The 18,063-nt window shown below is 47.9% G+C and overlaps 1 protein-coding gene across 1 annotated transcript in view; it reads right to left on the bottom strand.

The window, feature by feature from the left end:
* Positions 1–18,063, bottom strand: part of LOC144111367 (uncharacterized) — a 119,652-nt gene that overhangs the window by 44,984 nt on the left and 56,605 nt on the right. Inside the window, exon 2 of the mRNA XM_077644648.1 lies at positions 1,713–1,866. Coding sequence (XP_077500774.1) covers positions 1,713–1,866 — 154 coding nt within the window. The remainder of the gene's footprint in view (positions 1–1,712; positions 1,867–18,063) is intronic.

Raw genomic sequence — 18,063 nt, 5'->3', positions numbered from 1 at the left:
CAGACCATTTTACTTTGCACATTGTTAGGCATTACACCCGGTCGCTGCAGCTTTCCGCCGTTTCATTTATTGTGTTGAGCTAAACGAAACAGGGGCGCGACTACGAAGTTTCGATGGGTGTAGTGCTAATCGCAGCATGGTGTTCAGTTGCTGCATGGCGTGGAGTGACCGCGGCGACGACGCTGCGCTTCTTGCTCGAACCTTGAAACTTTTTCTTTAATTTTGCAGGTGACGACGCAAATGCGCTTTACCGTCACTATCGTTCATTTTGTCAGCAGAACGTTTCTTGCCGCCTCATTTTTACGTTTTAATATTCGCTGTATCCATCTAGGCATTAACCATAGCCGTGTCGCACTGCTTTTGTTGCCTTTATTTTTTTGTCATGGTCCTTGTTTAAAACTGGCCATGCGCTAGTTTTTCTCACTCGTGTAAACACGAAAATATATTCACGATGTGCTCGGCGGGTCACCAGGAGAGCTGAGCAGTATGAGCGATCCATGCAGTTTTTCTAAATGTAGCAGTGACAAATGCTTGTGTTGAGTGCAAAATCAGAAAAGGAGAAGCCTATCGGGAAGGTTTTGAGTTGGCCAAACTAAGGTTTATTGGTTTTTAATTTTGTGACCAGCAATTGTACTTTGACCAAATTGTTGCAGCACTGAATACTTTTTTATTCAGGGTAATATAATCTTTGCTGCAGGGCACCCCTGTATACATATAACTCACGCTATACTGTCAGTACGTGTCTGAACACGTTTATTGATGGGTACACACTAGACGGCCTTTTTTCGACAATACTGAGCAAAATTGGGTGTTATCCCGGTATAAATGACATGTTGGTGTAATGGCAATATTGCGTATGCTTAAAGACAGATGTGCAACAAAACGTCAGGGATTATTCAGCATTTCCACTGTTTTATAGCCACGCTTTCTCCTTTCACGAAGTGGAGAAAACATTATCAATAGTATGGCAGCTTGAGGTATCAGGTGTGACTACGCGCATCAAACGCACATTGTGGATTTGTGAAGATAACAGTAAAACGTAGCACAGTTGCTCCCTTACAACCTTACATCGGGCAGAAATCGCTGCAAAGACAGCTTGACAGCGCAGCATAAAGGTAAATACGATCGCCTTCTTCTTGGCAATTTAAGGGAGTGCATCAAAGCTGAGCGGCGCATAAAAGTCATTTCAGAACTTCAGACCTTGGAAATTTACCATTTGCCGATATGCACTGCTCACCAGGGACAAGCCGGCTAAATGTGCTGAACAGGACTTGTTCAGCTCGCTCTCCTGAACAGCTCCTACATACGCCATGCCTTGGGGACCTTCTCCTTTCGAGAAAATGATAAATCCGTGACCCTCTGCTTCGCACAGTAGTCGGAGCTCATGGCACCTCTCAGGTCTGCCTACTTCTCTCACAAACCAGACACCGGCTGGCGACGCAAGCGGGACTGCTTCTCGCGCGTGTGCCACGCCGACGCGGCCGCAGGCCCGAGTACCACATCGGGGCGGCCGTGGCGTAGCGCAGCTGCTGGTGAAATGGGTGGCCAAGTACTACACAGAATACTGCTCTGGCGAGGGTTGTCGGTTCTGGTCACCGAGGTCCCCGGGGTGGGGGGGGTGCTGTTTACGGAATCCAGTTTGATTCCTTATACGGTAGGGCGGCACCGGGACCTTCAGCCTTCGGTATGTATGTTCGAGGAGGGAGACGCACCATGACCTCGGCCGAGCTGGAGCGTGCAGGGGAGGGCCGGCGTCTCTTGCGTCTGAAGCGGGCCAGCACGGGGCAGGGGTCGTAGCCTCCGGGCAGCGGGTACGAGCAGTACATGGCACAGTAGATTCCCTGCACCACCACCGTCGACAGCACCCTGCAACGGTATGCATGCACGACCGTCAGCTGACCAGAGCAACAACAAAGCTGCTCACGAGATAAAGGAACCGCGCCGCAGGGAGGGAAGGGAAGCATTGCACTTAAGTCTGCTTAAGAGCGGAAATGCGAAAGCTTTTCCCTTTTCTATGTGTCCCCCTTCTTCATTTTTCTAGCTTTTATGCTTTATTGTTTCTTAAAATTTTGTTTCCTTTGCTTTTGGTGTAATTTTTCATTCGGTTTTTACTCTTATTTTCACATTTTTGCTTTCTTGTCTATTTTATTTATTTATTTATGTTATCTCAGAAGGTGCAATTTCGCTCGATGATCTCGACAACTTGATTATTCCAGCTGCATTAATCAATTGCCAACCAACAGCGAACGCAGTTGTTGTCTGGGAAAGACCTCCATAATGTTCACTCTATTTATTGGATCAAGTTCATTCTGGCGACCAGCGAGAAATTCGACGAGGGACTCTTCTCTCTCTGACCCTTGTCGCATTTCAGGCTGGTCGCCAGAATGAATGTCCACTCTAATTTTAGTGCCACATTTTCAGTCGCAGTGAGCCTGCTATGTGCTTAGCGGTAATAAATTGTGAATAGCACTGAAGAATGCCTGCTCCCTGCGTACTTATGTGTGTAGGGTACAGCACAGCTTGCAGCTCCTCCGCTCTCGTCACTTTTCTTGTAGGATACCGAGAAATAGCCTACACGTGTATACAAGCTGCACATTTATTTCAGAACAATACATGCCAGTATTGTGGCCCAAGTAGTAGCAGTAGAAAACATATGCACATATATTGGAGGCCACTTAAGCTTCGCCTTTAAGAACCGGAACGCGGCCGCATGCTGCAGCGCTGCCAGCGAGCCTACGGAACGCCAACTATCGTTCGGCGCGACGTCTTGCCGGTTGGACAAATCCATTCAGAGCTGTTTGACACCTTTGAACTTATTTTGTTTTTCACTTGTTTCAATTAATTGATGAATTACACATACTGAACTTTCTTAATTATCATCATCAAGCACTGGCCTTTTATTCTGAGCATTTGACACCTCTGAACCAAACGACAGCCCAGCGAGGTATGAAAATAAAGATGATAGGTGTAACGTTAAGAGACCGGAAGCGGGCAGAGTGGGTGAGGGAACAAACACGGGTAAACGACATCCTAGTCGAAATCAAGAGCAAAAAATGGGCTTGGGCAGGGCATCTAATGCGAAGGCAAGATAATCGCTGGTCCCCAAGGGGTTATGGAGGGCATTCCAAGAGAAGACAAGCGTAGCAGGGGGCGGCAGATGGTTAGGTGGGCGGATGAGATCAAAAAGTTGCAGGCATACGGTGTGCGCAGCTGCAAAGCACACGGTTAATTGGAGAGACAAGGGATAGGCCTTTGCCCTGAAGCGGGGGGTAGTGAGGCTGACGATGATGATGATGAGCTATATTTTTCCAATTGTTTCGTTTTTCATTCCTTTAATTAATTACTTAATCAATTAATTACGACTTCATTAACTCATCATCGCCTTTAACACAACAATCAATCATCAACAACCAGGATCAGAAATTAACATGACACGATTTTTTTACGCAGCCCCCGATTATTTCCGACACGTGGTGCCGACTACGCCGACAGCTTTTTGGCCGAACGAGCTGCATGCTCTGCCGCGTAAAAGGAAGAACAGACGTTTTTAGCATACCAGAGACGTATTAGCGGAGGCCGGCTGCGCACACGCAGTGTCCCCGCCTGGCCCCACCTACCTCACTGCGCGTGCGCAGGAGGTATCCGGTAATACGCCTCTGGTATGCTAAAAACTTCTAATATATCGGCCACGGCGGCTTCGTTTCGATGGAGGCGAAACGCAAAGGCGCCCGGGTGCTGTGCGATGCCAGTGCACGTTAAAGATCCCCAAGTGGTAGAAATTATTCCGGAGCCCTCCACTACGGCACCTCTTTCTTCTTTCACTCCCACCTTGCTCACTTACCTTACGGCGCGGTTCGGGTGTTAACCGAGATGTGAGACAGATACTGCTCCATTTCCTTTCCTCAGAAACCGATTTTCACTACCTTCCGAACATCCGACGAGACCACGGAGTCGCGCCAGCAGCCAAGGAATACTCGGCCATACTAGAAAACTATGGAGGCAGAAGAATGCGATATCTCCCACCGCACAAATCTCTCAAGAGATAGGAAGCTGTCACTTGAAGACAGTTACAGACAGGATCTGACCCCAAAAAAATGCCTCCTACGACGTACGCGGACAAATGTCCCTGGTGCGACGAAAAGCGCAACACATCACATCACATGGGCCTGTCAAAATATAGACGCGATCCCCAAAATACAAAACCTGAGTGAGCAACAGTGGGAGACTCTGCTGTCCAGCGACCGCTGTGAAGATCAACAGGGTGCGGCACACTGAGCTCAGCGGGCGGCAGTGGCCAGCGGAGCCCTGGCCTGAGGGCAACCGACCACTGAATAAAATTGGACGAGCTCGACAGAGAAGACTCCTGGGGATACAAGCAAGGAGAGAACATCTCCGAAGGTGCCCCGAAACACAAGAAAGAAGACGCAAAAGAGTACAATAAAAATTTTTCTTCCTCCACCAATTGTATTCCTGCATCTGTACATAGGCCAACCTGCCCCTATCGTTTCTTACTATCACTCTCCCCTTTCTTTCTCTCTCCCTGTCCTTTTATTCCCAACAGCCGCAGTTCAGATGCTACGGGTTCCGATGGCAGATGCCGTGGCTAGACACATCTTTTCCTTCCATTGTTAATATTATTAATAAATAGCCCCTAACAACAACAAGGAGGAGAAAACACGATTATAACTTGTAGTTGGCCTAGTTGGTACTTGGTTTCAGGCATAAGAAGGCACAACATAAAACGGACACCAGAAATGTGGACAGGACGACGCACTGCCCAACAGAGAAAATACAGTTTTGGCCAGAGTCCTTATCTGAGCACCATAATGGCCATCGCAGTTGCTCTCGCTTGGGATAACAGGTTAAACTGTCCCTCAAAATTAGAGCTGTGTAGGGCCCCTTCCCACTGTTCATCGGATTGACGTTCGTCTGGCCCTAGCATAAGAGGCATACACAAATATTCTGCACAAACAAGAGAAGAAAATTAACCGAGGCAAAGTGATGGCACAAATTAAGAACCAAATAAAACAAAAAAGTGGCTGTGGCTCAACTGAGCTGAGCCCGGATATACACGCGAAAGCTATGTTAAGTACGCCTAAACACAGTTTAGCTTTTGTTCGTCCTTATTTTTTTAAGACTTCAGTCAGAAAACAAAAAATAAAGCTTCAATGAGAGGAAATCACGTGATAAATCACGTGCCTCTAGTTAAAGAGCGAGCGTCCAGGGCGGCGGTCGGCGCCGCGGCGGACGTGAGTGCCAAGCGCGAAGCTGTGGCGACGCAGGTGCAGATCGAGGCACCTGCCGCGCGCGATTTTGCACATGCGGCGAGCCTCCCGTTAGAGGTCAAATCTAAGAGCCAGATGACCTTCAGTATCCGCATGGGAGGACTAGAGCTTTTCGCTCTAAAAGAAACCCATGCACCAAATCAACTGTAAGAGAGACAGTTCACGCTCGTGACAACCGCGGCCAAAGCCGACGGAGGAGGAGTAGCAGAACGAAGACGAAGCTCAGCCTTGCGCTCAAGAACACTGGTTTACTGAGCCACAGTGCTTTTGTAACAATTGCGGTTTTTCACATTCACTGTAGGATTTGCGTCTTTACTTTTGCTAATTGTTGCGCCTGATCCCGCCCTGGAGCTACGCCATTCGCTCTACCACGATGACTGACACCCCAATCCAATTTGTCCCCATCGCTGTCAATTGTTCCGGTACCGTGCGTCAGCGCGACCCTGCCATCTTCAGCAATACGGACGACACCGACGAAGAAGACGGGCTGGCCTCCTGCGAATAACCTGATCAGTAGAATGGAGTGGTGATTGCAGAAATAAAACCAGCGCTAACGACGGAGACACAAAACACAGCGTCGTCGTGCTTTCCTTTCTACGAACCTGTAGGCGCCCGTAACAATTGGAACCATGTCGTAAAGCTCACGAACGTCATTTTTTACTTGAACAACGTCGCCAACCTATGGTTCCGAAACCACGAAGCCGATTTTTATTCTTGGGCAGCCTTCAGAAATCATCTTGACCGAAGTGTTCGGCCGCCCCGCAAACTTCTCACCGATCAACAGTTGCAGAGTCGGCCCGAGCAGAACGCCGAGAATATCACAAGTTATATCGACTACGCCGTCGACTTAGGTAACCGCCTGAATCGATATATGAGCGAGGCGGAAAAAATTAAGCACATTCTTAAAAAGATTGAGGACGACACGTTTCAGATGCTAGGGTCCAGAAGTCCCCTAACCGTCTCTGACGTTGTCTCTATGTCAGAGATTTGATGAGCTCCGAAAACAGCGTCTTGTCACCCACCTCACCAGCTGTCCGGACGATGTCCTCTTAAACTTGGCTCTAGGCGATCAGCCGAACATTCTTTAGCACGACAAGCCGTTAGTGCAGGATCAGATCACCCGCCAGTTATCGTTGGTTACCTGCCAAAACACCCCTGTCAGCAACCCGACGCCATCCCTGACGCCTTTTCTGCAACGTGTTATCCAGAAGCAGGTTGCTGAGGTGCTGCCACTCAGCAATCCACTTTCTCTGGTGCGGGATGAGATACCCCTGACATACTCGGAAGCTCTGGTCCGGCAAAGACCTCAGCCCGTTTTTCCAGCTTCTGCGTAATCCGGCACCGCATTCACTCGACTGCAGCTTGCGCCTATAGTGTCACTCGCTCAACACTCTGCATCGCCCCGTTCCGCACCCTAAGAATCCATGATGCAATAAACATAACCGCCCGATTTGCAAGACCTGCGGTGTCACTGGCCTCTTAAAAGCCCGTTGGTGCCGCACACTTGGATCCAATCCTCACGACTACGGCCGCGGCAGCGGACTACTTCCAATAGCTTTACTGAAGAAGATTGCCCGACAGGCGACGACAAAGGAGCCACTCAAAACAGCACGACCGGCGCCACTCCGAACTGGCAAGTAGATAAGGCGATGAGCTTGACACAGACCATTCCACGTTCAGTGCGGGAGTTTCGAAAACGTAAAGGGCGCATTCTAGACGAAATGCTTTCAAGTAGAACTCTTCTATGGGCTGCTTGGTACACGAGACTTACAAAATAAGGCACCGCGACCGACGCAGACAAAGGAAGCACACAAAAAGACATGGCCGGCGCCACTCGGTACTGGCAAGTACAGACGGCGATGAGGTTGACAAAGACAATAGCAGGTTCAGCATGGAAGCTTCGGAAGAGTGAAGGGACCGTTCTAGAAGAAATCGTCTCAACTAGAACTCTTGACTGGCTAGACTCTAGATGTGACTTACAACAGAAGACAGCCCGACAGACGAAAACAAAGGAAGCATACAAAACGAAATGGCCGGCGCCACTCAGGACTGCCAAGTATAGACGGCGATGAGGTTGACAAATAGCAGGTGCAGTATGGAAGCTTCGGAAGAGTGAAGGGACCGTTATAGGAGAAATCTTCTCAACTAGAGCTCTTGACTGGCTAGATTCTAGATGAGACAACAGAAGACAGCCCGACAGACGAAGACAAAGGAAGCACACAAAACGAAATGGCCGGCGCCACTCCGGACAGGCAAGTATAGACGGCGATGAGGTTGACAAAGACAATAGCAGGTGCAGTATGGAAGCTTCGGAAGAGTGAAGGGACCGTTCTAGAAGAAATCTTCTCAAGTAGAACTCTTGACTGGCTAGATTCTAGATGAGACTTACAACAGAAGACAGCCCGACAGACGAAAACAAAGGAAGCACACAATACGAAATGGCCGGCGCCACTCAGGACTGGCAAGTATAGACGGCGATGAGGTTGGCAAAGACAATAGCAGGTTCAGTATGGAAGCTTCGGAAGAGTGAAGGGCCCGTTATAGAAGAAATCTTCTCAAGTAGAACTCTTGACAGGCGAGATTCTAGATGACACTTCCAACAGAATACCGCCTGACAGACGAAGACAAAGGAAGCACACAAAACGAAATGGCCGGGCGCCACTCAGGACAGGCAAGTATAGACGGCGATGAGGTTGGCAAAGACAATAGCAGGTTCAGTATGGAAGCTTAGGAAGAGTGAAGGGCCCGTAATAGAAGAAATCTTCTCAAGTAGAACTCTTGACTGGCTAGATTCTAGATGAGACTTACAACAGAAGAAAGCCCGAAAGACACAAACAAATGAAGCACACAAAAAGACATGGCCGGCGCCACTCATGACTGGCAAGTATAGACGGCGATGAGGTTCACAAAGACAATAGCAGGTTCAGTACGGAAGCTTCGGAAGAGTGAAGGGACCGTTCTGGAAGAAATCTTCTCAAGTAGAAGTCTTGACTGGCTAGATTCTAGATGAGACTTACAACAGAAGACAGCCCGACCGACGAAGACAAAGGAAGCACACAAAACGAAATGGCCGGCGCCACTCAGGACTGGCAAGTATAGAATCTGAACCTGGCAACGTTTAACGCTAGAACTTTAGCTAGTGAGGCTAGCCTAGCAGTGCTGTTCGAGGAACTAGCGGGAATTAAATGGGATGTGATAGGGCTTAGCGAAGTTAGGAGGACAGGTGAGGCGTATACAGTACTAAAGGACGGACACATACTGTGCTATCGCGGGTTAGAGGGTAGACGAGAACTAGGTGTGGGTTTCCTCATTAATAAGGATATAGCTGGCAACGTAGAGGAGTTCTACAGTATTAACGAGAGGGTAGCAGCTATAGTAATTAGGCTGAATAGGAGGTACAAGCTGAAAGTGGTGCAGGCCTACGCACCCACATCCAGCCATGATGACCAGACCGTTGAAAGCTTCTATGAGGACGTAGAATCAGCAATGAATAGAGTAAAATCGCAGTACACTGTACTGATGGGCGACTTCAATGCGAAGGTGGGCAAGAAGCAGGCTGACGACCACGCGGTAGGTGACTATGGGATAGGCTCTAGAAATAGCAGAGGAGAGTTATTAGTCGAATTCGCGGATAGAAATAATTTACGGATCATGAATACCTTCTTCCGCAAACGAGAAAACAGGAAGTGGACCTGGAAGAGCCCCAATGGTGAGATTAAAAATGAAATAGACTTCATACTATGCGCTAAACCTGGCATCATTCAGGATGTGGCCGTCCTCGGAAGGGTGCGTTGCAGCGACCACAGAATGGTAAGGTCTAGAATTAGCCTAGACTTGAGGAGGGAACGGAAGAAGCTAGCGAAGAAGAAGACCATTAACGAGTTAGCCGTAAGAGGGAAAGCACAGGAGTTTAGGATAGCGCTGCAAAACAGATACTCGGCTTTAACTGAGGAAGATGATCTTGATGTTCATTCAATGCACGATAACCTGACATCAATAATTACGGAGTGCGCAGTAGAAGTAGGCGGTAGGACAGTTCGAAAAGATACCGGGAAGCTATCTCAGGTGACGAAAGATCTGATTAAGAAGCGCCAAAACATGAAGGCATCTAACACTACCGATAGAATAGAACTAACGGAGCTATCAAAGTTATTAAATAAGCGCAAGGTAGCCGACATAAGGAAGTTTAATATGGAGAGAATCGAGCATGCTCTAAAGGACGGAGGTAGCCTAAAAACAGTGAAGAGGAAACTAGGCATAGGTAAAAACCAGATGTATGCATTAAGAGACAAGCAGGGCAATGTCATTAGCAATATGGATAAGATAGTTAACGTAGCCGAAGAGTTCTACACAGACCTGTACAGTAGCCAATGTAATCAGAACGCTAATGAGAAAGACAGCAGTGCACAGCAATGCGTCATCCCGCCAGTAACGAAAGATGAAGTAAAGAAAGCCTTAGAAGCAATGAAAAGGGGAAAAGCAGCTGGGGAGGATCAGGTAACAGCAGATCTGTTGAAGGATGGAGGGGACATCGTGCTAGAAAAACTAGCCACCCTGTATACGCAATGCCTTATGACCTCGACTGTACCAGAAGCTTGGAAGAATGCAAACATTATCTTAATTCATAAGAAGGGAGACGCCAAGGACTTGAAAAATTACAGGCCGATCAGCTTACTATCCGTTGCCTACAAAGTATTTACTAAGGTAATCGCTAATAGAGTCAGGGCAACGTTAGACTTTAATCAACCAAATGATCAGGCAGGCTTTCGTAAAGGATATTCTACAATAGATCATATTCACACCATCAATCAGGTGATAGAGAAATGCGCAGAATATAACCAACCTCTATATATAGCTTTCATTGATTACGAGAAAGCATTCGACTCAGTGGAAACCTCAGCAGTCATACAGGCATTGCGTAATCAGGGGGTAGAAGAGCCTTATGTCAAAATACTGGAAGATATATATAGCAACTGCACAGCTACTATAGTCCTCCATAAAGTCAGCAATAAAATTCCAATAAGGAAGGGCGTCAGGCAAGGAGACACGATCTCGCCAATGCTGTTCACCGCATGTTTGCAGGAGGTATTTCGAGGCCTGAATTGGGAACAGTTGGGAATAAGAATAAATGGAGAATACCTAAATAATCTGAGATTTGCCGATGACATTGCCTTGCTGAGTCACTCAGGAGGTGAACTGCAAATCATGATCAACGAGTTAGACAGGCAGAGCAGATCGATGGGTCTAAAAATTAACATGCAGAAAACCAAGGTAATGTTCAACAGCCTAGCAAGGGAACAACAGTTCACAATTGGCAGCGAGAGCCTAGAAATTGTGCCGGAATACGTCTACTTAGGGCAGGTAGTGACAGCTGATCCGGATCATGAGAGGGAGATAACTAGAAGGATAAGAATGGGGTGGAGCGCATATGGCAAATTCTCGCAGATCATGAGCGGCAGTTTACCAATTTCCCTCAAGAGGAAAGTGTACAACAGCATAATCTTACCGGTACTCACCTACGGGGCAGAAACGTGGAGGCTAACGAAAAGAGTTCAGCTTAAGTTAAGGACAACGCAGCGAGCCATGGAAAGAAAAATGATAGGTGTAACGTTAAGAGATCGGAAGCGGGCAGAGTGGGTGAGGGAACAAACACGGGTTAATGACGTCCTAGTCGAAATCAAGAGAAAGAAATGGGCTTGGGCAGGGCATGTAATGCGAAGGCAAGATAACCGCTGGTCTTTAAGGGTAACGGAGTGGGTTCCAAGAGAAAGTAAGCGTAGCAGGGGGCGGCAGAAGGTTAGATGGGCGGATGAGATTAAGAAGTTCGCAGGCAAAGGGTGGATGCAGCTGGCAAAGGATAGGGTTAATTGGAGAGACATGGGAGAGGCCTTTGCCCTGCAGTGGGTGTAGTAGGGCTGATGATGATGATGATGACAGCCCGACCGACGAAGACAAAGGAAGCACACAAAACGAAATGGCCGGCGCCACTCAGGACTGGCAAGTATAGACGGCTATGAGGTTGGCAAAGACAATAGCAGGTTCAGTATGGAAGCTTAGGAAGAGTGAAGGGCCCGTAATAGAAGAAATCTTCTCAAGTAGAACTCTTGACTGGCTAGATTCTAGATGAGACTTACAACAGAAGAAAGCCCGAAAGACACAAACAAATGAAGCACACAAAAAGACATGGCCGGCGCCACTCATGACTGGCAAGTATAGACGGCGATGAGGTTCACAAAGACAATAGCAGGTTCAGTACGGAAGCTTCGGAAGAGTGAAGGGACCGTTCTGGAAGAAATCTTCTCAAGTAGAAGTCTTGACTGGCTAGATTCTAGATGAGACTTACAACAGAAGACAGCCCGACCGACGAAGACAAAGGAAGCACACAAAACGAAATGGCCGGCGCCACTCAGGACTGGCAAGTATAGAATCTGAACCTGGCAACGTTTAACGCTAGAACTTTAGCTAGTGAGGCTAGCCTAGCAGTGCTGTTCGAGGAACTAGCGGGAATTAAATGGGATGTGATAGGGCTTAGCGAAGTTAGGAGGACAGGTGAGGCGTATACAGTACTAAAGGACGGACACATACTGTGCTATCGCGGGTTAGAGGGTAGACGAGAACTAGGTGTGGGTTTCCTCATTAATAAGGATATAGCTGGCAACGTAGAGGAGTTCTACAGTATTAACGAGAGGGTAGCAGCTATAGTAATTAGGCTGAATAGGAGGTACAAGCTGAAAGTGGTGCAGGCCTACGCACCCACATCCAGCCATGATGACCAGACCGTTGAAAGCTTCTATGAGGACGTAGAATCAGCAATGAATAGAGTAAAATCGCAGTACACTGTACTGATGGGCGACTTCAATGCGAAGGTGGGCAAGAAGCAGGCTGACGACCACGCGGTAGGTGACTATGGGATAGGCTCTAGAAATAGCAGAGGAGAGTTATTAGTCGAATTCGCGGATAGAAATAATTTACGGATCATGAATACCTTCTTCCGCAAACGAGAAAACAGGAAGTGGACCTGGAAGAGCCCCAATGGTGAGATTAAAAATGAAATAGACTTCATACTATGCGCTAAACCTGGCATCATTCAGGATGTGGCCGTCCTCGGAAGGGTGCGTTGCAGCGACCACAGAATGGTAAGGTCTAGAATTAGCCTAGACTTGAGGAGGGAACGGAAGAAGCTAGCGAAGAAGAAGACCATTAACGAGTTAGCCGTAAGAGGGAAAGCACAGGAGTTTAGGATAGCGCTGCAAAACAGATACTCGGCTTTAACTGAGGAAGATGATCTTGATGTTCATTCAATGCACGATAACCTGACATCAATAATTACGGAGTGCGCAGTAGAAGTAGGCGGTAGGACAGTTCGAAAAGATACCGGGAAGCTATCTCAGGTGACGAAAGATCTGATTAAGAAGCGCCAAAACATGAAGGCATCTAACACTACCGATAGAATAGAACTAACGGAGCTATCAAAGTTATTAAATAAGCGCAAGGTAGCCGACATAAGGAAGTTTAATATGGAGAGAATCGAGCATGCTCTAAAGGACGGAGGTAGCCTAAAAACAGTGAAGAGGAAACTAGGCATAGGTAAAAACCAGATGTATGCATTAAGAGACAAGCAGGGCAATGTCATTAGCAATATGGATAAGATAGTTAACGTAGCCGAAGAGTTCTACACAGACCTGTACAGTAGCCAATGTAATCAGAACGCTAATGAGAAAGACAGCAGTGCACAGCAATGCGTCATCCCGCCAGTAACGAAAGATGAAGTAAAGAAAGCCTTAGAAGCAATGAAAAGGGGAAAAGCAGCTGGGGAGGATCAGGTAACAGCAGATCTGTTGAAGGATGGAGGGGACATCGTGCTAGAAAAACTAGCCACCCTGTATACGCAATGCCTTATGACCTCGACTGTACCAGAAGCTTGGAAGAATGCAAACATTATCTTAATTCATAAGAAGGGAGACGCCAAGGACTTGAAAAATTACAGGCCGATCAGCTTACTATCCGTTGCCTACAAAGTATTTACTAAGGTAATCGCTAATAGAGTCAGGGCAACGTTAGACTTTAATCAACCAAATGATCAGGCAGGCTTTCGTAAAGGATATTCTACAATAGATCATATTCACACCATCAATCAGGTGATAGAGAAATGCGCAGAATATAACCAACCTCTATATATAGCTTTCATTGATTACGAGAAAGCATTCGACTCAGTGGAAACCTCAGCAGTCATACAGGCATTGCGTAATCAGGGGGTAGAAGAGCCTTATGTCAAAATACTGGAAGATATATATAGCAACTGCACAGCTACTATAGTCCTCCATAAAGTCAGCAATAAAATTCCAATAAGGAAGGGCGTCAGGCAAGGAGACACGATCTCGCCAATGCTGTTCACCGCATGTTTGCAGGAGGTATTTCGAGGCCTGAATTGGGAACAGTTGGGAATAAGAATAAATGGAGAATACCTAAATAATCTGAGATTTGCCGATGACATTGCCTTGCTGAGTCACTCAGGAGGTGAACTGCAAATCATGATCAACGAGTTAGACAGGCAGAGCAGATCGATGGGTCTAAAAATTAACATGCAGAAAACCAAGGTAATGTTCAACAGCCTAGCAAGGGAACAACAGTTCACAATTGGCAGCGAGAGCCTAGAAATTGTGCCGGAATACGTCTACTTAGGGCAGGTAGTGACAGCTGATCCGGATCATGAGAGGGAGATAACTAGAAGGATAAGAATGGGGTGGAGCGCATATGGCAAATTCTCGCAGATCATGAGCGGCAGTTTACCAATTTCCCTCAAGAGGAAAGTGTACAACAGCATAATCTTACCGGTACTCACCTACGGGGCAGAAACGTGGAGGCTAACGAAAAGAGTTCAGCTTAAGTTAAGGACAACGCAGCGAGCCATGGAAAGAAAAATGATAGGTGTAACGTTAAGAGATCGGAAGCGGGCAGAGTGGGTGAGGGAACAAACACGGGTTAATGACGTCCTAGTCGAAATCAAGAGAAAGAAATGGGCTTGGGCAGGGCATGTAATGCGAAGGCAAGATAACCGCTGGTCTTTAAGGGTAACGGAGTGGGTTCCAAGAGAAAGTAAGCGTAGCAGGGGGCGGCAGAAGGTTAGATGGGCGGATGAGATTAAGAAGTTCGCAGGCAAAGGGTGGATGCAGCTGGCAAAGGATAGGGTTAATTGGAGAGACATGGGAGAGGCCTTTGCCCTGCAGTGGGTGTAGTAGGGCTGATGATGATGATGATGACAGCCCGACCGACGAAGACAAAGGAAGCACACAAAACGAAATGGCCGGCGCCACTCAGGACTGGCAAGTATAGACGGCTATGAGGTTGGCAAAGACAATAGCAGGTTCAGTATGGAAGCTTCGGAAGAGTGAAGGGCCCGTAATAGAAGAAATCTTCTCAAGTAGAACTCTTGACTGGCTAGATTCTAGATGAGACTTACAACAGAAGAAAGCCCGACAGACACAAACAAAGGAAGCACACAAAAAGACATGGCCGGCGCCACTCAGGACTGGCAAGTATAGACGGCGATGAGGTTCACAAAGACAATAGCAGGTTCAGTACGGAAGCTTCGGGAGAGTGAAGGGACCGTTCTAGAAGAAATCTTCTCAAGTAGAACTCTTGACTGGCTAGATTCCAGATGAGACTTACAACAGAAGACAGCCCGACAGACGAAGACAAAGGAAGCACACAAAACGAAATGGCTGGCGCCACTCACGACTGGCAAGTACTGACGGCGATGAGGTTAGCAAAGACAATAGCAGGTTCAGTATGGAAGCTTCGGAAGAGTAAAGGGCCCGTTATAGAAGAAATCTTCTCACGTAGAACTCTTGAGTGGCTAGATTCTAGATGAGACTTAAACCAAAAGACAGCGCGACAGATGAAGACAAAGGAAGCACACAAAACGAAATGGCCGGCGCCACTCAGGACTGGCAAGTATAGACGGCGATGAGGTTGGCAAAGAAAATAGCAGGTTCAGTATGGAAGCTTCGGAGTGGGCTTGGCGGCACCGGCGCGAACAGAATGAACAATTCACTCCTCACCCTTCTCCAGGTGGTGGCCTATTCTGCACAAGTTCTACCGGAACATGGCCTCGTCAACGTATCGTGGAACACGGCTTTCCTTTGCGCCGCACAAGAAACAGGAGCGGCTGCAACAAGCTTTGACGAATGGCAATGGACCGGCAACCGCTGCGTCGACACAGCACCAGGAGCATCGACATTATCGGCGGAGGCGTTTTCCTTGAACCTGCCTGTCCCTGATTTCGGCAGTGGGCTTGGCGGCACCGGCGCGAACAGAATGAACAATTCACTCCTCACCCTTCTCCAGGTGGTGGCCTATTCTGCACAAGTTCTACCGGAACATGGCCTCGTCAACGTATCGTGGAACACGGCTTTCCTTTGCGCCGCACAAGAAACAGGAGCGGCTGCAACAAGCTTTGACGAATGGCAATGGACCGGGAACCGCTGCGTCGGCACAGCACCAGGAACATCGACATTATCGGCGGAGGCGTTTTCCTTGAACCTGCCTGTCCCTGATTTCGGCAGTGGGCTTGGCGGCACCGGCGCGAACAGAATGAACAATTCACTCCTCACCCTTCTCCAGGTGGTGGCCTATTCTGCACAAGTTCTACCGGAACATGGCCTCGTCAACGTATCGTGGAACACGGCTTTCCTTTGCGCCGCACAAGAAACAGGAGCGGCTGCAACAAGCTTTGACGAATGGCAATGGACCGGCAACCGCTGCGTCGGCACAGCACCAGGAACATCGACATTATCGGCGGAGGCGTTTTCCTTGAACCTGCCTGTCCCTGATTTCGGCAGTGGGCTTGGCGGCACCGGCGCGAACAGAATGAACAATTCACTCCTCACCCTTCTCCAGGTGGTGGCCTATTCTGCACAAGTTCTACCGGAACATGGCCTCGTCAACGTATCGTGGAACACGGCTTTCCTTTGCGCCGCACAAGAAACAGGAGCGGCTGCAACAAGCTTTGACGAATGGCAATGGACCGGCAACCGCTGCGTCGGCACAGCACCAGGAACATCGACATTATCGGCGGAGGCGTTTTCCTTGAACCTGCCTGTCCCTGATTTCGGCAGTGGGCTTGGCGGCACCGGCGCGAACTGAATGAACAATTCACTCCTCACCCTTCTCCAGGTTAGTGAAAAACGTTATTACAGCAGTATTAGGGACGATTGTCCTGGTTTGCTAGTGCTGCCGAGCCCACATGCCCTCTTGTCTATTGCTGTTGAGTGTTGCGATGTCATTTCTGGCATTCTGCTGTGCTGTGGCGATATTGAAACGAACCCGGGGCCCGACACGGCGGCTTTGTTACAAACTATTCTTGATGGTCAAAACGAAATCAAGGCGGATATATCAGAAATGAAGCATAAGCTGTCTAACATGGAAACGGTGGTATCTCATGTGACCGAATTGGCTAAAAGGCTTGAGGAGTCTGAGAAAGAACTATCTAGTTTGCGTGCAAGCATGGATAACATGATGAGAAAGATCGACGACCTCCAGAATCGTTCTCGTCGAAACAATGTTGTCATTCACGGTATTCGTGAGGTTCCAGATGAAACGTACGAACAGCTAAGAACCAGTGTAGTAAGCGGTGTTTTTCATGAAAAACTGGGCGTTTCCGTGGCGAGCACCGAACGTATTCATAGGATAGGACGACCAAGCACAGCGCGTCCCAGGCCTGTAATTGTGCGTTTTGGCAACTACAATGAAAAGGTAGAAGTACTAAAAAATACCAAGAAGTTGAAGGATACAAATTTTTCCGTTCACGAACATTTCTCAAGTAACGTCAGGAACAGAAGGAAAAACCTTTGGAAGAGTGCTGCAGATAACCGAAAGAACGGACAAAAAGTGGCTTTAATTTTTGACAAGCTGAAAATAGATGGTGTCATGTATGCTTGGAATGACGTTACAAGCGAACGTTATCAGGTTCATCAGCCGCTATCAAATGCTTCCACGTATGCCCGAGAGAGTGCTTCTACCCCTACCCGGGGGAGTGCTCCTCCATCTGTTCAAGACTGACAGACAAGCGGAAATGAATTTCATATACTAAACATAAATGCACGCAGTCTTGTTAATAAGGTAGAGGAGCTGGAGCACGTTTTATTAGAACGCCAACCTGATGTCGCAGTTGTCACGGAAACTTGGCTTCACCCTGATATTTTGGATACGGAGATATGCCCCCCTGGGTATGGCGTCATCAGATTTGACCGCAGCAGCCGAGGGGGAGGCGTAGCTATTTTCATTGACAATACGATACAGCACACGGTTATTTCAGGCCCTCATAACATCGAATCCGCTTTTTGCCGAGTCTATCGCGGAACACATGAAATTTTAATTGGCGCTGTGTATCGTCCTCCGGGCGCAACTTCAGACGTCATTGGTGCATTGAACGACTTTCTACACAATTTGCGAATTCAAAACAAAAACGCGATAATCGCGGGAGATTTTAACGTTGCGGATGTGAAATGGGATGAAATGATGCCGGGGCAACGTGAACGAGAGGCAGCGCTCGGTCTTCTAGATTTGTGCTTTTCTCATGGGCTTCAGCAGGTAGTACGAGAGTACACAAGAGTACAGGGTAACAGCAAATCAGTTTTAGACCTTCTTTTTCTAACTCAAGGTCTTTTGTCACAGCCGGTGGAGGTAGAAGTGTTGCCTGGTCTTTCCGATCATTGTTTAGTTAGTATGAAATTTTCCTTTGCCTCTTTTCGAAAGAAAACGATTGAAGTGTCATCTT

The sequence above is a fragment of the Amblyomma americanum genome, chromosome 11, assembly GCF_052857255.1.
Source record: "Amblyomma americanum isolate KBUSLIRL-KWMA chromosome 11, ASM5285725v1, whole genome shotgun sequence".
NCBI lineage: Eukaryota > Metazoa > Arthropoda > Arachnida > Ixodida > Ixodidae > Amblyomma > Amblyomma americanum.
This window is presented reverse-complemented; position numbering and strand designations above follow the sequence as displayed.